Source organism: Pongo pygmaeus, chromosome 2 (assembly GCF_028885625.2).
Source record: "Pongo pygmaeus isolate AG05252 chromosome 2, NHGRI_mPonPyg2-v2.0_pri, whole genome shotgun sequence".
Taxonomy (NCBI): Eukaryota; Metazoa; Chordata; class Mammalia; order Primates; family Hominidae; genus Pongo; species Pongo pygmaeus.
Window position 1 is genome coordinate 169,518,638 of NC_085930.1, and position 21,456 is coordinate 169,540,093.

General features: G+C 42.6%; 1 protein-coding gene across 1 annotated transcript in view; it reads right to left on the reverse strand.

Annotated features, from left to right (window-relative positions):
• The window catches only part of KPNA4 (karyopherin subunit alpha 4), a 65,016-nt gene extending 54,370 nt beyond the window's left edge, over positions 1–10,646 (reverse strand). Inside the window, exon 1 of the mRNA XM_054482710.2 lies at positions 10,513–10,646. Within this exon, the coding sequence (XP_054338685.1) occupies positions 10,513–10,581 (69 nt within the window). The 5' untranslated portion in view covers positions 10,582–10,646. The remainder of the gene's footprint in view (positions 1–10,512) is intronic.
• Between the last annotated feature and the right edge of the window lie 10,810 nt (positions 10,647–21,456).

The following is a 21,456-nucleotide window of genomic DNA, read 5'->3' on the forward strand; positions in this document are numbered from 1 at the left end:
CAGCCCCACCCTCCAACCTCTGGGGAGGGAAAAAGGGCTGAAGGTTAAGCTGATCACCATTTGTTAATGATTTAATCAATCATGCCTACATTATGAAGTTTCCATAAAAACTCAAAATGGGTTCTGAGAGCTTCTGGATAGCAGAACACATGCTGGTGCCTAGACGGCATGCAAACTCAGTGCCCCTTCCCACATACCACATCTGACTGTTCATCTGTATCCTTTGTAATATAGTTTATTAAAAAAATCAGCAAACATAAGGAAAGTGTTTCCCTGAGTTCTATGAGCCATTCTAGCAAGCTAATTGAACCCAAGGAGCGGGTAGTGCGAACTCTATGTATATAGCCAGTCAGTCAGAGGCAGAAGACATAACCTGTGCTTGTGATTCCATCTGAAGTCGGGGACACTCCCATGGGACTGAGCTCTCAACCTGAAATCTGATGTTATCTCCAGGTAGACAGTGTCAGAATTAAATTGAATCAGTGGATACCCAGCAGGTGTCCGTTGCAGAACTGACTGCTTAGCTGGTGTGTGGGGAAAACCCCCATACATCTGGTGTCAGAAGTATTGTGTTGAGTGACTGTATGGAAGGACAGTGTAGGAAAAAGAGTTTTTAATTTTATTTATTTATTTACTATATCCTCTCAAATATAACTGGAATTATAGAATGGGATCTTTTGTGACTAGCTTCTTTCAGGCAGTATGTTTTCAAGGTTCATCCATACCGTTGCATGTGTCAGTACAATAGTCCCCCCCTTATCTGCACAGGGTGTGTTCCAAGACCCCCAGTAGATGCCTGAAGCTGCAGATAGTACTGAACTCTATATGTAGTATGCTTTTTCCTATGCCTACATATCTATGATAAAACTTACTTTATTAGGCACAGTAAGAGATTAATAACTAATAATAAAATGGAACAATTATAACAATATATTGTAAGAAAAGTCATGTGAATGTGGGATCTCTTTCTCTCTAAATATTAATATCTTGTTGTATCGCATATTCACCTAGTTTCTGATCACAGTTGACTGCAGGTAACTGAAACTGCAGATAAGGGTGAACTATTACATTTCATTTTATAGTGGAACAATACTCCATTGTATCTATATACTATACTTTGTGCATTCATCAGTTAATGGGTATTTGGGTTGTTTCCTTCATTTTATTTATTTAAATTATTTATTTTTATTTATTTATTATTTTTAAGATGGAGTTTTGCTTTTGTTGCCCAGGCTGGAGTGTAATGGCCCGATCTCAGCTCACTGCAACCTCCACCTCCTGGGTTCAAGTGATTCTCCTGCCTCAGCCTCCCAGGTAGCTGGGATTACAGGCATGCGCCACCATGCCTGGCTAATTTTGTATTTTTAGTAGAGACGGGGTTTCTCCATGTTGGTAATGCTGGTCTCCCAACTCCTGACCTCAGGTGATCCGGCCCGCCTTGGCCTCCCAAAGTGCTTGGGATTACAGGCGTGAGCCACTGCGCCCAGCCAGGTTGTTTCCTTCTTTTAGCTGTTATGTATAATGCTGCTATGAACACTCATTTACAAGTTTTTGTGCAGACATGTTTTCAATTCTCCTGGATTTATATCTAATTAGTAGAACTGCTGGGTCACATGTTAACTGTTTAACTTTTTGAGGAACTGCCAAACTGCATTCCAAAGCAGCCGTACCATTTTACATTCCCATCAGGCATGTATGAGGGTTCCACTTTCTCCACATCCTCACCAACACCTGTTATTTTCTTTTTATATACTGCCATCCTAGTGGGTGTAAAGTGGCGTCTCATCATGCTTTAGAGCTGTGTTTCCCTAATGACTAATGAGGCGGATCCTATTTTTTATTTGTTTATTGGTCTTAATTAAACTTTTCATCATTGAGTATCCCTTATGTGAAATGCTTGGGAACACAAGTGTTTCAGATTTTGGATTTTTTTGGGATTTTAGAATGTTTGCATAATACTTAGAGATTGAGCATCCCTAATCCAAAATCTGGTACGCTCCAATGAGCATTTCCTTTAAGCATCACGTACATGCTTAAAGTTTCAGATTTTGAAGCATTGTGGATTTCAGATTTTTGGATTTGGATGCTCAACCTGTACTGTCATTGTTTTAAAGCTGGAGAATAAAAAGGAAATTGGGAAAAATTATTCACAACATTAAAAGAAAAAACGTGAACAAATTTAAGGTGTTTGAAACAGCCGATCAACAATGAACCTAATTCTATATATATATCTGTAGAAAAATGAACATCTCCACATAAATGAACATCTCCACAAAAGTGAAATAAGAAACTAAACCTACCCTAAATAGGTAGGACTATAGGTGTGTACCACCACACCCATCTAAATATTTTTTGTAGAGATGAGGTCTCACTATACTGCCTAGGATGGTCTCAAACTCCCGGCTTCAAGGAACCAAATCCTCTGCACTGTTTTAAAGAGAGCAGGAAAATATTTGGGTTTCACACCTACTAAAGAACCAGGAGTGATGTAACAATTATTTGAAAACCTTAAGGTATTATCTTGCTTGTTTTTCTGGACCAGTAACAGCTTAAAGTGGCTAAAAAGCCAGTGTGAAGAGGCAGAACAGGTGGCAAACAGGACAGGGCCATTTAATACAACCAAGCAGAGACCACTTAACATAGGTCTTTCAGGATAAAACTACTCAACTAAATAAATTTATGTAACACTTACCTCAAGGGTCCAGAAAGACATACTTTAAAAAACATAAAGAGTAGATATGTGCAAACTAAAGTTTTCATTAAAGAACAGGACACTGAGATAGACTATGATTTACCCTCTAATATTAGACAATATGTCCATCACTGAACTAGTAAAAAACATACTATCTTAGGATTCCGACTTTTGTTAGTAAAAAAATTCATGGAATTCCACGTTTGTCAAAATACATCATTAATTAAAATCTAATTTACATTAAGTTTAAAGTAAATAAAAATTTAGGGAAAAAATGACAGGTGACCAAATTTTGTCCAAATAGTAAATAAACAGTAATAGAAAATAAGTCAGCATTTAAAAATTTCTATCTATCTGAGATGAGATCTCATTCTTGTCACCCAGGCTGGAATGCAGTGGCATGGTCATAGTTCACTGCAGCCTCCACTTCCTGGGCTCAAGTGATCCTCCTGCCTCAGCCTCCTAAATAGGTATGACTACAGGTGTGTGCCACCACACCCAGCTAAATTTTTTATTTTTATTTTTTGTAGAGACAAGGTCTCACTATATTGCCTAGGACGGTCTCAAACTCCCAGTATCAAGCAATCCTCCTGCCTCAGCCTCTCAAAGCAATGGGATTACAGGCATGAGCCACTGTGCCTGGGAAAGTTTAGCATCTTTAATAATCAACTTAATCTTGTATTACCAATAAATATCTATGACCTCATATCATTTTCATTCTGGGTACTAAACAGTCTGAATTATAGTTTTCTGATTATATTTACAATCTTTTGAGAAAACAGTGACAAAATCTACATAAAGCATTTAGTAACCCACTTACAACATAGGACTAAAGAAATGAAGTCATAAACTAGTATGTATGTGACAATTTGGCTGAAGTATGTGGGAGAAAGTAGGTTTTCAGGTGACTGTTAAATAAGGGGAATAGGAAGCCTTCCTCAATTTGTATGATGTGGTTTGGATTATGGCACACAGAGGTACAAGAGGAATTTTGTAAGCAAAATGTAATATTGATATGGAACACAGGGGTTTACTTGGATGCAATGTATGACTAAGTAAGTTGGCAGAAATAGTAAGAGGTTCCATTTACTCTGCATGTACTTTATGCTAGGCACTGTTAAACATTTCAAAGGCTTAGACAGAATTAAGTTAGCCTCCATAATTATTAAGTGGAGAAACCAGAGTTCAAACCCAGACCTAAGTGACTCCACAGTCCATGTCTTTTAACCCCTATACTATAAGGTCCTTTAAGAGCCTGTATTAATTAAAAGTGACACTCGCGTGCAAAAGAAGCAATGATAAACTAAGAGAGTGGTACTCAAAGTATGGTCCACGGGCCCCTATGTGGGTCCTGAGACCTTTACAGAGAGTACACAGGGTCAAAACTATTTTCCTAATGATAATACTAATACCTTAAAAAAAAAAATTGTATTAACATTTGAATTGATACCACAGGGGTAAGACCGCTGGTGCTTTAGAATGAATTAAGGCAATGACATCAAGATGCAATAGTAGTCACTGATTTCACATCTAAAATTTGTTTAAAAGTCAGCTCACTTAAGAATGTCCTTGAGAAAACAGTAAAAAATGATAACTTTTATTAAATATTGGCCTTTTCTAATTGTGTGAAAAAAATGAAGATTACATATAAGCCACTTCTGCCGCATACCAACTTCTACTGAAGGACGACTGTCTCAAGGAAAAAGTACTTGTGCAACTGAGTTGTGAACTGACCTAGCCACTTTTTTCATGGCACACTATTTTTACTTGAAAAAACGACTGACAGACAAATTATGGTTATTCGGACTTAATGGTTGGAAGATGTTTTCACAAAAATGAGCAAAATGAGTCTATGGCTTCAAGGATAACCATTTATAGCATTTATTGCTAATGATAAAATTTCAGCTTCCTCCAAACTCGTCCCAGAGGCACAGTAAAAAAAAGAAAAAAAAATTGAGCTTCCGAGAGAAAGTTAGAATTTTAGAAAACTTGTATCCACTACTGTGAACCTGACAGATTCTCAATACTTAAGATTTTTCTGAATTGTGTGGTTAACAATCATGAATTTTTTATTGAATAAAACATGTTAGCATTTGGAAGATGTGCATAACTCAGTGACATAATGTTTTCCAAATAATCCAATGCATGGTGTTACAAAAAGCATCAGTAAAAGATGGGTAAAAGTTACATCTGAAGTGCAAGACAGACCAATAGATTTTAATGTAACAATGTAAGAAAAGTTCACTCATGTGGCTTCAGATTCTACATTGCAACTAATCTTTAAGAAACTACCTCTTGTGGAATTACGGTGTAGTATCACTTAATCTCCATAATTATCCTGAAAAGCCTATGAAAACATACACACTTTTCTTTTTCAACTGTCTGTGTGAAGGTAGATATTCTTCACACACTTCGACCAAAACAGTGTATCACAAAAGACTGAATGCAGAAACAGATGAGAATTCGCCTGTCTTAAGCCAAACATTAAGACCCGAAAAAAAGGTTCAACATGGCCATTCTTCTCACTATGTATTTTTGGTTTTGAAAAATGTCCTTATTTTATAGGTGTCAATATATAGTTCTCATATTAACCATAGAAAATGGAAGAACTCCAACCCTGTCTTTTACCAAACCTAAACAAAAAGCACAAAAAACAAACTGTGTTTTCTAGTGTTTGAAAGTCCACAAGTGACACACAATTTCCAAAAACCCCTCTGAGAAAAAAAGAAAACATTTACTGAATACCTATTATACCCTGTGGACTATGCTCAGTGCTTTCACATAAAACCTTTTCATCAAATTTGAGACTGGCATTAAGGCTGAAAGAAGTCAAATGGAGGAAATATGGTAAAGTACAAAAAGAACAGACTCTGACACACCTGAATTAAAATCATTCCCTTGAATGTTATCTTATTAAATCAAAAGCACAAGAGTTTCTTCTTTAAAATTTCTTCTTTAAAATAAATTCAATATTTATAAGATTGAGAGAAATGTAAATACAATTAAAAGCATATACAGGAGGCGCTCAAAAAGTTCCCTTCAGTCATATTCCTCTCTTCTGTTCCAAAACTAAATCAGCAAGTAAGTACCAAAATCAGAGATCAAGGTTAAATCTGATGACATGCTCTTGTTTCATTCATCATTATAGGCCTCAAATAGATGAATGCTACTCCAGAAAACATTTAAAAATATTTTAAGGACCCACAACCACTATCAGGTATTAGAAATCAATGTTTAAAAACTACCTTTGCATTTTTTTTTTCTAAAGTAGCTTCATTCTTTGAAATCTAAATCACTCCTACAATTCTTCCCAATCTTGTATATTCATTTGACATACTTAGTGACTATGAAAAATAAGGGCATCTTGGTTTCTCCAGGAAAACTAACAATGAAGCAATTCGCAAACTGGCTACCTTGTAAACCAGGAAAGTTGGCAGGAAGCACAAAAACACTCATTTAATTCCTAACTATATTTCTATCAGATATTTCATATCGTCACATGCTTGGACGATTATGTGAAAAATTAGACAGTAGTTATTTTAAGTATAGTAAATATGTTCCAAGATTTGTGGTGAGAGAGATCAGTCTCTAAAAGTTAACAAGACTTAATACCTTAACAATGCTTTTCACTCTGTACACTTTAACAAATCACCGAGGCTCTTTCAAAACAAAACAGCAGATCAATTTATTAAACTCTTGCCAACCAAGCACCTCTTTTTAAAAAAGTTCAAGCTGACTTCATATTTTGTGTTTGTGTGGATAATCACAAGTTTCTAATTATGTAGCATTTTAATATTCTTTTATATTTAAGGTAAGTTGTTTTCTTAAACTTGTGTTTTTAAAAGATCTAGTTATATTTTATGCTCTATTTGAACCTAGACAGTCAGAACTTTCATAAGAAGTATGCAGGTTTATTAGGAAATCGACAAGAAAATTCCCCTCTACTTTAAAAAACATAAATTATATGAGCTTAATTTACTTTATCCTGACAAGTTTTTTATTTCAAGTTTGGTCACTACCTATTTTCTGTGTTGTACTGTATACCCTCTTTTCTATGGTTACTATTCTCAAACTAAGACTGGGGATCTTCTACAACACTGTAAGAAGCAGCCACGCCATGGTGAATATCATCTGATAGTTCCTGATAATTATTTTAAATGGATACTCAACATATGCCTTCTTTGATGCTTTTGTCTTTCAAGAAACTTAACATGACCACATTTTAGAGGAGCCAGAATGGTAGAGAGGTAGGAACAAGTATCAGATTGAAATCTATGAATAACTTTCAACTCTAACACTCAGAAATTATAACTTTAAAAGGATCACTAATTTGGTGTGTCTAAACTGCCCTTCAATGAGCAGCTACATGTCTCTGTATTAAAACCTTTTCCTATTACTTGTTCAATGTAACAAGTTATATAAGCAGAGAGAAAAAACAGCCACTGAAAATAAGGGAGTAAGAGAATCAATTATACTGAATCTTGTTAAATCCCTTCCCTCCCCCCAAACAGAAAAGCTGAAGGTGATAAAACGCTCAGAGAATTGCCAGGCATCTTCGTAACATTACCTATTAATCTTCACAACACTCACGAAGCAGATGTCAAGTACCTCTAGTTTTACAGAAGAAAGAACCATAAGACTAAGCGATTTTCCCCAAGGTCATACACAAAGTTAGAGATCAAATTAAACTAAACTCTAGGACTTTGTACTCTTCATCATTTCTAATCAAAGAAACTGTTAGATCAAAATATGCTACAATTACCTCTCCCTAAATGCTATACTCTGTACATGCGCTGTTACAATAAGGTAGCCACTAGCCACATGTGGCTATTAAGCACTTGAAATGCAGCTAGTCCAAGTGGAGGTATGCCATAACTGTAAAACACAAACTGGATTTTGAAAATATGAAAGGAATAATATGAAACGTCTCAATTATTTTACACAAATTACACGTTGCATGGTATTTTGGATATACTGGATTAAGTTAAATTCACTGGTCCATACTTCTTTCCAAAGACTTCCCATGAAATAGATGTCATCATAAGATCCAAATCAAAAAGCAATTATTTTCTCAGAATTTGCTGTATTCTACATACATTATGTAACACAATGTAGTAACCATATCTAAAGGGTGATAAGTGTTTAGAGAGATACAGCATATATGTAAGTAGGCTGATAAATGTTTAGAGAGATACAGCAGATATGTAAGTAACAAATACACAAAAAAGAATGTTTCTATCTCATTACAAGCATATGTGATTTTGAGTAAGTCACAGTGTGGACAAAGTATGACTTTCCATTAGAATCATATGCTATTTCCTTAGGTGGAAGTGAAAATATTCCTACCCCTAATGTATGCACAAGGATATCAAAGTCACCAGAGGACAACCATAAGGCACTACAAATTTCGAAAAAAAAAACAACCTGGCTAATGTCAATATATACTTATTTTTTAAAAGTCACACATCACAATATTCTTCTAATACAGCCTCAGCACTTAATCTGATTTTGACTAAAGTGCCAAAAGATATGAGGTAGGAGGAAACATCAATTTAAAAAATAAGGATAACTTCAGAAAGTCTGGCAATTCCACCAAAGGTTGAATGTAAGTTTCCATATGATCTAGCAATTCTATTCCTAGGTATATAGCCAAAAGAAATAAAACATACGTCCACACAAAAATGTTCCTAGTAGTATTATGTAAAATAGCTAAAAAAGTGGAAACAATGAAAATGTTCATTAACTGAAGAACGGATAAATAAAATGTGGTATATCCAGGAGCTGGAGGATCATTCGGCCATAAGGATCATTCGGCCATGAAACACTGATACATTCTTGTTACAACATGGATAAACCTTGAAAACATTACACTATGTGAAAGAAGCCAGTTACAAAAGAGCACAAATTGTACAATTCCATTTATATGGAATGTCCAGGATAGGCAAATCTAAGAAGACAAAAACTGGTTGCCTGGGGCTGGGGTAGTTGGGAATTGGAGAGTGACTGTTAATGAGTACAGGTTTCTTTTTGGGGCGGTGAAAATGTTCTAAGATTGACTGTGGTGATGGTTGCAAAACCACGAATACACTAAAAGCCACTTTAAGTGGGTGAATTGTATGGCATGCGAATTACATCTCAATGAAGCTGCTAGAAAAATGAAGCCAGAAATGTAGAGGAAAAAAGGGTTATAGGGATCTGTCAAGCACCTAATTGCTATTTTTCTGGATTCTGTAATTTTGTGGTACTTACCAGTTTTTAAGTTTCATCATTTGTGATTTTTTCTCATTCTAAGTATTCATATTAGTAAAAAACATTTTCACCACATTCTTTCATAAACAAGTAAATTTACTGAAAAATCATTGTTATTTAAGAAGCTCATTTTTATGGCATGCGAATTATCTCAATAAAGATGTGACATCTTTGCATTAAAAAAACGGATCACAATGGTAATATGTTAACCTTAAAAGAACCATAGAATTAACAGCTCTGGACACTTAGTAGTCCCTCAAATTATGAAACCCACTAAAACGCATAAACTACTTTAAAGATAATATTAACAGCTTTGTAAAAAGCCCAAAAAATATCTCAGTCAAGCAAACTCTCAAGTTCAGAAATGCCATGGGAAGTTGAAGATTTCATTATGAAAACGTACCGAGGAACAACATAAAAAATACTGCGTGACCACTTTCCCTAAAAGCTAAACTCGTGATTAAGATGCAGAAGGGAAGTATTAAATCTATTTATCTGAACTCTTAAAGCTGAAGGGAAGAAGTCTTCTATCGAAAATCTCAGTGGGGTGTGTGGGTACGCGTGTGTGCATGTGTGTATTTAACCCATACACCTTATGTAGACAATCTCGGGAGCAGCTGTATCTAAGACAATGAAACTTTTTTTCTCCTTTTTAGATAATCAAACGTGATGGTGCCATTCCCTAGCCCACCCCATCCCCCACTACCACCACCAGCAGGTGGAGGGAAAGGATACTGTAGACTAGAGGATGACAGCTTTGTATAACCCTTTGGACTTTATATGTAAGAATGCAGCTGGTGGTCTCCTCTCAGGAGGGGGTAAAGAGATTTGTGGACAAGCTGAAATAAGGGGTATCCTTTGCCTGGAAGAGGGCACACCGTGAGCCACATCTTGAATCAGCTATATCCAGAGTAAAACACAGGCCGCTGGAAGGCACTGTTAGCATCACCAGGATGGCCTCTCACGCCGGGGGTGTTTTTTTCAACGGAGAAGTTGTCCTGTAGTTTGGATATTGGGGGGAGGCAGGGGTAAAGCGGGAGTCGGGAAGACCAGAAAAAATGCCTTTAAGTGGAGACGCCTCGGGCCTCGCTGAGGAAGTTCAGAGCCCCACTCGGTAGCCACACGCTCACCCTCCCATCCCCACCGCCCTCCTTCCCGCGGCGCCAGACGTCGGTGCCCGAGCGAGAGCCGGAATCTCCGCCACTGCCGGGGAGGGGGCCGCGGCCCGGCCGGGGCAGCACCGGCCGCACACGCACGCCTCCTCCGCACGCGCCGCGCCCGGTCTCCCCGCCGCGCGGCCCGGCCCCTCGCACCCGCGCCGAGCCGGCTCCGCCGGGCAGGCCTAGGCCGCGCCGGCCGTACCCGGGCACCTCGCTCCCCGGCGGAGGCGGAGCAGGCCCGACATAAACTTCCCGGCGCGCTAGCAGAGGCGTCACGGACGGGCCGGCCCCTAGCGCCATTCCCCGAGGCCCGGAGGCGGCTCCCGCCCCTACTCCCCACACTCGGGGTCCCAGCGGAGACCCGCCCCAGGCCCACAGCCCCCACTCCTCCCGCGTCGTCCCCGAGTTTACCTCCAAGTCGCGGCCTTTGTTCTTGAAATTCTTGAGCCGTTGGTTGTCCAGTTTCTCGTTGTCCGCCATGGCCGGGCCGGTGACTCCTTCCCCCGCCCGGGCCCCGCGGGATCCGCCCCAACCACCGCGCCGCACCGACACTCCCAGGAACCGGGCCGCCGCCTGAGCTGCTGTGCCCGCCGAGCCGCCGCTTCCTTCCTCCTCTCACCTGCCTCCGCCGCGGCCTTCTCTCCCCGCCCGCCCCCCCGCCCTAACCCCAGCGCGACTGCAGCTCCGGCAAAGACAACTGTGGGGCCGGGCGGCGGCAACGGCGGCGGAATGTGCTGCCGGCTGAGGGGGGAGGCAGCCTCGATCTGAGGGCCCCGGCGCTGCGACCACGCCCATCACCTCCAGCCTAGCTCGCCCATTGGCCAACCAGGCTCCGGTGCGTTCGACCAATCAGAAGGGGCGATGGAGAGCCGGGGCGGAAAGAGCGAACTGAAAGGGGAAGCGAACGACGCTGGGAGGAGCCGGCTCCGGGCCGGGAGGGGTGCGGCGGCGGCAGGCGGGGAAGGACCATGTGCCTTCGGAGACGGGTTGGAAGCAACAGAGAAGTAGACTTCAGGGGAAACCAGCAAGGGGAAGGAGAGGCCCGGGAACGCAGCAGGGCGAGTTGTTTTGCGCCACTCGTCTGGGAAGCCCTAGATGCCAGGGGTTCAGGGTCGAGGCTGCGTTAAAGTAACGTTCTTTTCTCCCCGGGCGCGCCCTGTCTTCCTGGGCATTCCTTGCGCTCTCCGTTCGCTTTGCAGAGAGATCTGAGCTTCGCTCTCTCCCGGGTCGGACACTCGCAGCTCCGTTCCCGGGCTGGGGCTCCCTGCCGTCCAGGGCCGGGTCTGGGGGCCAGGACCTGCTGGGATGACGTGAGTTGAGGAGGCTCAGCGGAAAACGACAGGAAAGGTGGGTGGAAAAGGAAAGGGCCCATTAGACGAATCTGATTCATCTTCTGTGACTAAGCACCCGCAACAGGTAGGAATTTAGGCAGAGCTGGTGATCCTGGGACAATAGCACTTCCTAGGTAATTCGTCTTAGAAAGTTAAAGAAGCTGCTTGACCACAAAGTATGAACTTCTAGAGGGCGGGGCCCGTGGCAGCTGACAGGGAATATTGTCTGTTGAGAAAGGAAATGAGTTCCAAGGATACCAAGGACAACATTACCAGAGGCAGAAATGACACGAGATGCAAAACAACGTATTCAAAAATTTCACAAAACAGAAATGGAAAATTATTTTAAAATATATTGAAATATCAACGAATAACACCTCAAATGTACAGGGATATGTAAAGCAGCAACTCGGGTCGGAAGCAAGGAATCGAGGAGTTGGGTGGGGAGAAGAGACCCTGATACAAACTCCTTCAGAATCGTTGACTCTCGGTCCTTTCTAGTATATTTTTTGAGTAGAACAACGTGCAGATAAGTGTTTAAAATGCAGATCTTCCTTAAGGAAACACTTTTAAAGGCAACAGAGGGGAATTTTTTTTTTAAAGTTAAAATGGAAGAAGTTAGTGGGTTTAACAGATATGAACAACTGAGTTTCCTTTGGGGGAGAGGCAATGAGAAGAGCCGGAGTACTTTAGGAATCACTTTGGAGAGGATATTGTAGTGGGTGAAAGGAAGGTAAAAACTTAGGAAGCAGAGTAGTACCTTTAAAGTCGTCAGTACTTTATATACCATCAACTGGGCTATGGACAACAGAAGCTGTGCCTGGAAATAACTCACACTGAAGGTTAACTTGAATATAAATTTAGAACAGATCTTAAATACAAATGATGATGTTCATTATAAACTGTTATTCTTCAAAGACTCATTTAACTGAAGTAACATTGTATTTGCATACCAGAGCACTGATGTTTTTCAAAATGAGTTTAGGATAAGAAAATTCACTTGAAAAGCTGGAGTATGTATGTATTTTGCGCCATCATGGATTTTATCATAAGCAGAGTTCAAGAAAACAAATTACCAGCGAATTCCCACCCTATGAGTAAAAGTTATCTTGTCAACATATCAAGATGAACATTTTGTACTTCTTGGAATACATTTCATGGTAGCTTTCATGATGAAGTTTATAGACGTGTCTGTTATATGTCTTCATGTCTCCAGCTACAACTGAGTGTCTCTGATGATTAAACAACAACCTGAGTTTTCTGTCTGCAGAAGACTCCTAAAAAAGGGTTGTGATTAGTTACCAACTGAGAAAGATGCAAAACAAATAGGAAATAACTGCAATTTATAATTTTGTTTATCTAAAATCTGTCTTCCTCCCTAGACAGTAAGCTCTCTAAAGTCAAGAACCATAGTTGTTTGTTCACTACTGTATACCCAGCACCTAATAGTACTTGGCACATAAGTACTCAGGAACTATTTGTCAAATGCAAGAACATATGCCCCTAAAGCAGGAGTCAGGAAAACCAGAAAAAATGCCTTTAAGTATTACAGAAATGCCGCAGGCCTCCACTTAAATTGAAAAGCAAGCTAACCCCTCTTGATAAAAATGTGGGTTAAGATCAAGAAGCAGCTTCTCTGCTCCTTCTGGAATCTCCGCCTGGTTCAGCCTGCTGCCTCCACTCCTGCCTCCACCATGTCCATCAGGGTGATCCAGAAGTCCTACAAGGTGTCCACCTTTGGCCCGCAGGCTTTCAGCAGCCGCCCCTACACAAGTGGGCCCAGTGCCTGCACCAGCTCCTCGAGCTTCTCCCTAGTGGGGAACAGCAGCTTCTGGGGTGGCCTGGGCAGAGGCTATGGTGGGGCCAGCAGTATGCAAGGCATCACCACCATCACAGTCAACCAGAGCCTGCTGAACCCCCTTAACCTGGAGGTGGACTCCAACATCCAGGCTGTGTACACCCAAGAGAAGGAGCAGATCAAGACCCTCAACAACAAGTTTGCCTCCTTCACAGACAAGGCACGGTTCCTGGAGCAGCAGAACAAGGTGCTGGAGACCAAGTGGAGCCTTCTGCATCAGCACAAGATGGCTGGGAGCAACATGGACAACATGTTCGGGAGCTATATCAACAACCTTAGGCGGCAGCTGGAGCCAGGAGAAGCTGAAGCTGGAAGCGGAGCTTGGCAACATGCAGGGGCTGGTGGAGGACTTCAGGAACAAGTATGAGGATGAGATCAATAAGCGTACAGAGATGGAGAATTAATTTGTCCTCATCAAGAAGGATGTGGATGAAACTTACATGAACAACGTAGAGCTGGAGTCTCACCTGGAAGGGCCAACTGTATGAAGTGGAGATCCGAGAGCTGCAGTCCCAGATCTCCAACATGTCCGTGGTGCTGTCCATGGACAGCAGCCACTCCTGGACATGGACAGCATCATCGCTGAGGTCAAGAGGCAGTACAAGGAGGTCGCCAACCGCAGCTGGGCTGAGGCTGAGAGCACGTACCAGATCAAGTAAGTGGAGCTGCAGACGCTGGCTAGGAAGCACAGGGATGACCTGCGGCATACAAAGACTCAGATCTCCAAGATGAACCGGAACATCAGCCAGCTCCAGGCTGAGATTGAGGGCCTCAAAGGGTAGGGGGCTTCCCTGGAGGCTGCTGTTGCAGATGCTGAGCAGCGTGGGGAGCTGGCCGTTAAGGATGCCAATGCCAAGCTGTCCAAGCTGGAGGCCACTCTGCAGCGTGTGAGTACCAGGAGCTGAAGAATGTCAAGCTGGCCCTGGAAATGGAGATCGCCACCTACAGAAAGCTGCGGGAGGGCTAGGAGAGCCAGCTGAAGTCTGGGATGCAGAACATGAGTATCCATACGAAGACCACCAGCGGCTATGCAGGTGATCTGCGCTCGGCCTATGTGGGCCTCACAAATCGTGACCTCAGCTATGGCCTGGGCTCCAGCTTTGGCTCTGGCACAGGCTCCAGCTCCTTCAGCTGCACCAGCTCCACCAGGGCCGTGGTTGTGAAGAAGATCGAGACCCGCGACGGGAAGCTGGTGCCTGAGTCCTCCGACTTCCTGCCCAAGTGAACAACTGCGGCAGCCCCTCCTAGTCTGCCCCTCCTGTGGCTGCCACAGACTCCAGGAGGGAGGCTGCTGTGTGGGGAAGCACAGAGAACAGGAGACCCCCCTGAGGCTCAACCCACCCGCGGTGGAGTTTACTGTCTGGGGACCCCCCCTTGCCCATGCTTCCAGCTACAAAACAATTTTTTTTTGGTCCAAAATTAAACCTCAGCTAGCTCCACCACAAAAAAAAAATTGTGGATTGAGTCGTTATTGCTTCTAGTTTACTGAGTTCCTTCTACTTATATAAATTCTTGATTTGGTATCAAGCTCATTCTGGGGTGAAAGTTTAGGGAATAAATCAGACATACATTTCAGGGCAAAACCCCTTATGTATTTAAAAGTAGTTGTGACACACTTTGTTAAACAGTTATCCTTAATTATAATTTTTAGTCTATTGGCTTAAATTTATTACTTGAAATTGTCACTACTCGTTTGCCAAGTTTACATGTTTAGTGTCTGTACGTACAGTTCTTCCCAGATAGAAGATACGTAATTTATCAAATGGGCAAAGAAGTCCTTCAGGGAGTTGGTAATAGCTCTACATGCTGATTGGTAATTGAATTAGCAAGATGTGGTAGATCTAACTGATTAGGAGGTTTCAATTTAACTTGCTCAACTAAGGAAGTAAAATGCAGAATTATTAACCATTTCAATATTATCTTAATTTGGGATGTGATAATTAATTACCACAAACTGAGTGGCTTAAACAACAAACATTTATTTCTCACAGTTAGGGAGGACGTGAAGTCCATTATTAAGGCTGATCTGGTATTTGGTGAGAACTTGCTTCCTGGTTTGGAGATGGCTATCTACTTATTGTATCCTTGTATATTGGATAGTAGCCAGGGAGCAAGCTCTCATTTCTCTTATACGGGCACTAATCTCACTCATGAGGGCTTCACCATCATGACCTAATTACTTCCCTCAAACCTCACCCTTAACGCCATCACATTGGGGGTTAAGATTTCAACATAAATTTTGGGGGAACACAAACATTTAGTACATAACTAACACAGACTATTTAACAAAGATGCTTTTTTATGTATGTGAAGTATAGTTGTTATAACAAAACACCAGAAAACCTATTCTGTATCTGAGACCTGTTTTGCAATAGGCTATTTGGTGTTAGGTAATGATCTTCTGACTTGTAATTACTCTTGGTATTGGGAAAGTCTAAAATATTATAGAGATACTTGCTTTCAGTGTGTCATGAAATTCTCTTTGAGTCACTTTCTGAATAAAGAAACTCTGTTCTGCAACAGACATTTGTGAAAGGATTTGTGAAGACTTACACAGGATTTTGGTTGATCAAATGCAATCTCAAAAATAATTTAACTTGTTAAGCAGTTTAGACTCTTCTCATGATATATGCATTAAACTGAAGATTATAGAATCTTTCTTTGTAATATGAATCCTATGGTTTCTGTTACTGTTTGGGGGAATACCTTAGATTATGTTTGATTTCCGGAGCAAAAGCCTGGGTAGTGTTGGCTGAAAAAATAAGGAATTTCTTTCTTTTTTTTTTTTTTTTTTTTTTTGAGACAGGGTTTCACTCTATTTCCCAGGCTAGAGTGCAGTGGTGCGATCTCGGCTCACTGCAACCTCTGCCTCCTGGGTTCAAGCAGTTCTCCTGCCTTAGTCTCCCACGTAGCTGCAATTACAGGCACTCACCACCACACCCGGCTAATTTTTGTATTTTTAGTAGAGACGGGGTTTTACCATGTTGGTCAGGCTGGTCTTGAACTCCTGACCTTGTGATCCACCCACCTCGGCCTCCCAAAGTGCTAGGATTACAGGCATGGTACTGCGCCCGGCCTCAGGAATTTTATATGTTGCTAAACCTTACTAAAATATAATTGTTTTTGTTACAGTTGGACTGCTGCTTTTTTGAGAGAAAAATATTAAGCCTTTGGTAATACACCTTTATTATCTCTGGAAAACAAAGTTGCTCAGGTAGTAGGGACTTCATTCATTCATTTTCATTGCCAGACTTTTCTGACTTATAATTTGGGGAGCCTGCAGAAACAACTGTTACCAAATACTGGGCACCTACCATATTCTAGGTCTAGGTGTTTTATCTATGCAAAGTGTTTTCTTTTAAAATTCTTGTTATTTCTATTTCTGCTATTATAGGCAGATAATTTTGACTGAAGCCCCTGGTAAAAGGTGATAAATTAAAAGGCTAGCCATTGATGTTATTATTATTATTATTTTTGAGACAGAGTCTCACTCTGTTGCCCAGGCTGGAGTGCAGTGGGGTGATCTCCGCTTACTGCAACCTCCACCTCCCAAGTTCAGGCGATTCTCCTGCCTCAGCCTCCCAAGTAGCTGGAATTACAGGCGCCTGCCACCATGCCTGGCTAACTTTTTTGTATTTTTAGTGGAGACATGGTTTCACCATGTTGGCCAGCTTGGTTTCAAACTCCTGACCTCAAGTGACCCACCTGCCTTGGCCTCCCAAAGTGCTAGGATTACAGGCGTGAGCTGCTGCGCCTGACCATTGATGTTAATTTGATTGAGAGGGATGAATCTAGTTTTTCTTTAGGTTTTTTTTTTTTAAACTTAGTTTTAACTATTTAATTGGAGAAAAACAGAATTATAGGCCCAGCCTCCAGGCCCAATAGTTCTCATTTCAGACAAGCTCCCTACCCCTATCTTTTTTTGTTGTTTAAACTTTTTATTTTAAACTAATTACAGATTCACAGGAGTTCCAAAAAAAGGTACAAGGAGATCCCATATGCCCTCTACTGAGTCTCTCCCAATGGTATCATCTCGTATAACTGTAGTACATTATCAAAACAAGGAAATTGATATTGATATAATCCACAGAGGTTATTCAGAGGGGAGGCAAGACATTAGAATGTAAAGAATATATTAAAGTATGAGGCAATATCCATATATTGGAACCTTTTATAATCTTATATTTTACAGGAAAAAATTCTGTAATGACAGTGATGACAGTTGTTACCAAATATGGAGCACCTACTGTATTCTAGGTTTAGGCATTTTATTATCGTTATTTGTATTTATTTTGCATTTCTGCTATTATAGGCAAGTAATAGTTAATGAGCACTTTTGTGGCAGTCAGTCTTTTTTTTTTTTTTTAGAGATGGAGTTTCGCTCTGTTGCCCAGGCTGGAGTGCAGTGGCGCGATCTCGGCTCACTGCAACTTCCGCCTCCTGGGTTCAAGTGATTCTCCTCCTGCCTCAGCCTCCCGAGTAAGCGCGAGCTGCCACACCCAGCTAATTTTTGTATTTTAGTAGAGACGGGGTTTCACCATGTTGGCCAGGCTGGTCTCAAACTCCTGACTTCAAGTGATCCGCCTGCCTCGGCCTCCCAAAGTTTTGGGATTACAGGTGTGGGCCACCGCGCCCGGGCTGGCAGGCATAAAAAGCACCTGTAATCCCAGCTACTCCGGAGGCTGAGGCAGAAGGAGAATCACTTGAACCCAAGAGGGGGAGGTTGCAGTGAGCCGAGATCACGCCACTGCACTCCAGCCTGGGCAACAGAGCGAGACTCTGTCTCAAAAAAAAAAAAGACTGCCACGTAAGTGCTCATAACTATTACCTGCCTATAATAGCAGAAATACAAAAGAAATACAAATAATAATAAAAAATACTTTATATAATGTATGTATGCAATATATGTATGTTAACTCATTGAATTCTCAACACCACCCTATGAGTTAAGTATACTCACTTTACAGATGAGAAAATTGAAGAACAAAGAAGTTTAGTAATTTGCCCAAGATCACACAGTAGCTGGCATTTGAACTGGGCATGACACCAGAGCTGGCACTCCTAATTACCATGGAGGTACATAAACTTCACTGTGCATAGCAACCTTTAAAGATAGACATTTCCATTTCCTGTATGAGGAACCTGAGGTTCAAAGAAGCGAAGTAATTTGCTCAAGACCCTACACAACTAACAGGTGCTAGTGTGTCTGGAATTGGTGGGTTCTTGGTCTCACTGACTTCAAGAATGAAGCCGCGGACCCTCGCGGTGAGTGTTACAGTTCTTAAAGGCGGCGTGTCTGGAGTTTGTTCCTTTTGATGTTCGGATGTGTTCGGCGTTTCTTCTTTCTGGTGGGTTCGTGGTCTCGCTGGCTCAGGAGCGAAGCTGCAGACCTTCAAGGTGACTGTTACACCTCTTAAGGTGGCGCGTCTGGAGTTGTTCCTTCCTCCCGGTGGGTTCGTGGTCTCGCTGGCTTCAGGAGTGAAGCTGCAGACCTTTGCGGTGAGTGTTACAGCTCATAAAGGCACTGTGGACCCAGAGAGTGAGCAGCAGCAAGATTTATTGCAAAGAGAGAAAGAACTAAGCTTCCACAGTGTGGAAAAGGACCTGAGTGGGTTGCCACTGCTGGCTCGGACAGCCTGCTTTTTTATTCTCTTATCTGGCCCCACCCACATCCTGCTGATTGGTAGAGCCCAGTGGTCTGTTTTGACAGGGCACTGATTGGTGCGTTTACAATCCCTGAGCTAGACACAAAGGTTCTCCACACCCCCACCAGATTAGCTAGGTACAGAGTGTGGACACAAAGGTTCTCCAAGTCCCCACCACAGTAGCTAGATACATAGTGTCAATTGGTGCATTCACAAACCCTGAGCTAGACACAGGGTGCTGATTGGTGTGTTTACAAACCTTGAGCTAGATACAGAGTGCCGATTGGTGTATTTACAATCCCTGAGCTAGACATAAAGGTTCTCCACGTCCCCACCAGACTCAGGAGCCCACCTGGCTTCACCCAGTGGATCCCGCACCCAGGCTGCAGGTGGAGATACCTGCCAGTCCTGTGCCCTGTGCCCACACTCCTCAGCCCTTGGGTGGTCGATGGGACTGGGCGCAGTGGAGCAGTGGGCAGAGCTTGTCAGGGAGGCTCCAGCTGCACAGGAGCCCACTACGGAGCCGGGGGTGGCGGGGGGAGGCTCAGCCATGGTGGGCTGCAGGTCCCGAGCCCTGCCCCGCGGGAAGGCAGCTAAGGCCCGGGAGAAATTGAGCACAGCAGCTGCTGGCCCAGGTGCTAAGCCCCTCACTGCCCGGGGCGGTGGGGCCGGCCGGCCGCTCCGAGTGCGGGGTCTGCGGAGCCCACGCACACCCAGAACTCGCGCTGGCCCGCAAGCACCGCACGCAGCCCCGGTTCCCGCCCGCGCCTCTCCCTCCACACCTCTCTGCAAGCTGAGGGAGCTGGCTCCGGCCTTGGCCAGCCCAGAAAGGGGCTCCCACAGTGCAGCGGCGGGTTGAAGGGCTCCTCAAGTGCCGCCAAAGTGGGAGCCCAGGCAGAGGAGGCGCTGAGAGCGAGCGAGGGCTGTGAGGACTGCCAGCACGCTGTCACCTCTCACTAGAACCCTAGTTGGAGTCCAGCCCTGCCTAGCTGTAAACCCTTGCGATTTCTAGTTGACCATTCTAGATAGACCCTGGCCTATCACACTGATCTCAGCTGGATCTCTGAAGAGGTCTGGTTCTGAAATGCCCAAGGGAATGGTTTGCAACCTTCAGAATGCATTAGAATCACCTGGAAGGTTAAAACCTAGATTGGTGGCCTGTATCCTCAGGGTTCTGTTTCAGTAAATTTGGGACAGCCTTTGAAGATGTGAATTTCTAACAAGAGCTCAGGGGATGCTAATGATGTTTCAGTTCCTAGAATACACTTTGACAACTACTAAATCTGGCCCAACAGAGCTCATTATAAGGTAGTTTCAGCATTAAGATAAGAACAGAGTTAAAATAAGGGTTAATTAGGCATCATAGTAATAGATCATATATCATGCAACACTTCAAAATACCGCATGTTGGCTGGGCATGGTGGTTCACAACTGTAATCCCAGCACTTTGGGAAGCTGAGGCAAGTGGGTCGCTTGGGCCCAGGAGTTTGAGACCAGCCTGGGCAACATGGTGAAACCCTGTCTCTACAAAAAAAAAAGGAAAGAAAAAATTAGCCGGGTATGGTGGCATGGTGGCATGCACCTGTAGTCCTAGTTACTCGGGAGGGTGAGGTGGGAGGATCACTTGGGCCTGGGAAGTTGAGGCTGCAGTGAGCCATGATCGCACCACTGCACTCCAGCCTGGGTGACAGGAGTGAGACCCTGCATCAAAAAAAAAAAAAAAAAAAAAAAAAAAGTAATGAGTGTGTAAATTCATTGTTATAGATTTCTTACTTGAAAAAACGTACCAAATAATTAGTGTTTCAAGGACAGCATTTAACAAACCAGTAATACCCAGTTCCATACTACTTTCTGAATAGATGTATGTACTACTTTCCTGGGTTTCTCTCTGCTTCTAGTTTTCCTCTTGAGTTTTCTCAAATGCTATTTTCTTTATGGCATTCTTCACCAAGACTGGCTCCATTGAGCATGCAAAGTCTATTCTGAGTTTTTTGGTGTTAGCTTAAATCACATATGCTCTGCCACTGCCTTCCCTAGCTCCTTGAAGGAACAAGCCTGTCCTCATTCTTGTATCAATTCTCAAAGAGGCAGATTGTCTCCAATAACTATTCTTCCTCTGTTTCTGAATTTTAGCCCATTTGCCAGATACTCTGTTTCCCTTCTACTAGTCTCCTTCTCAGGAGTCTCCCACTGGAGGTCCAGTCAGGAGGATTGGAGTTTCCTGCCCCATCTGGACTGACCTTTTGGAACTATCTCTGACACCAACAAACAAAACGGAACTACTGGGTTAGCTTCTCTGTTTTTAGTCACCCTGTTCAGGGGGATTCCTTTACAATCAAAACAAGGAAAAAAAGAAAACTGTTCATTTTTAATCCTTTTTTAATTTCTGCTAATGGTGCTACACAGTTACTTGAGCTGAAAACATTAAGTAACTTTGATTTTTCATCCTTTTCTTTTGCATCCCACACTCAATCAATGCCAAATTGTAATGATTAAGTATCTTCACATAGTCTCTCACATT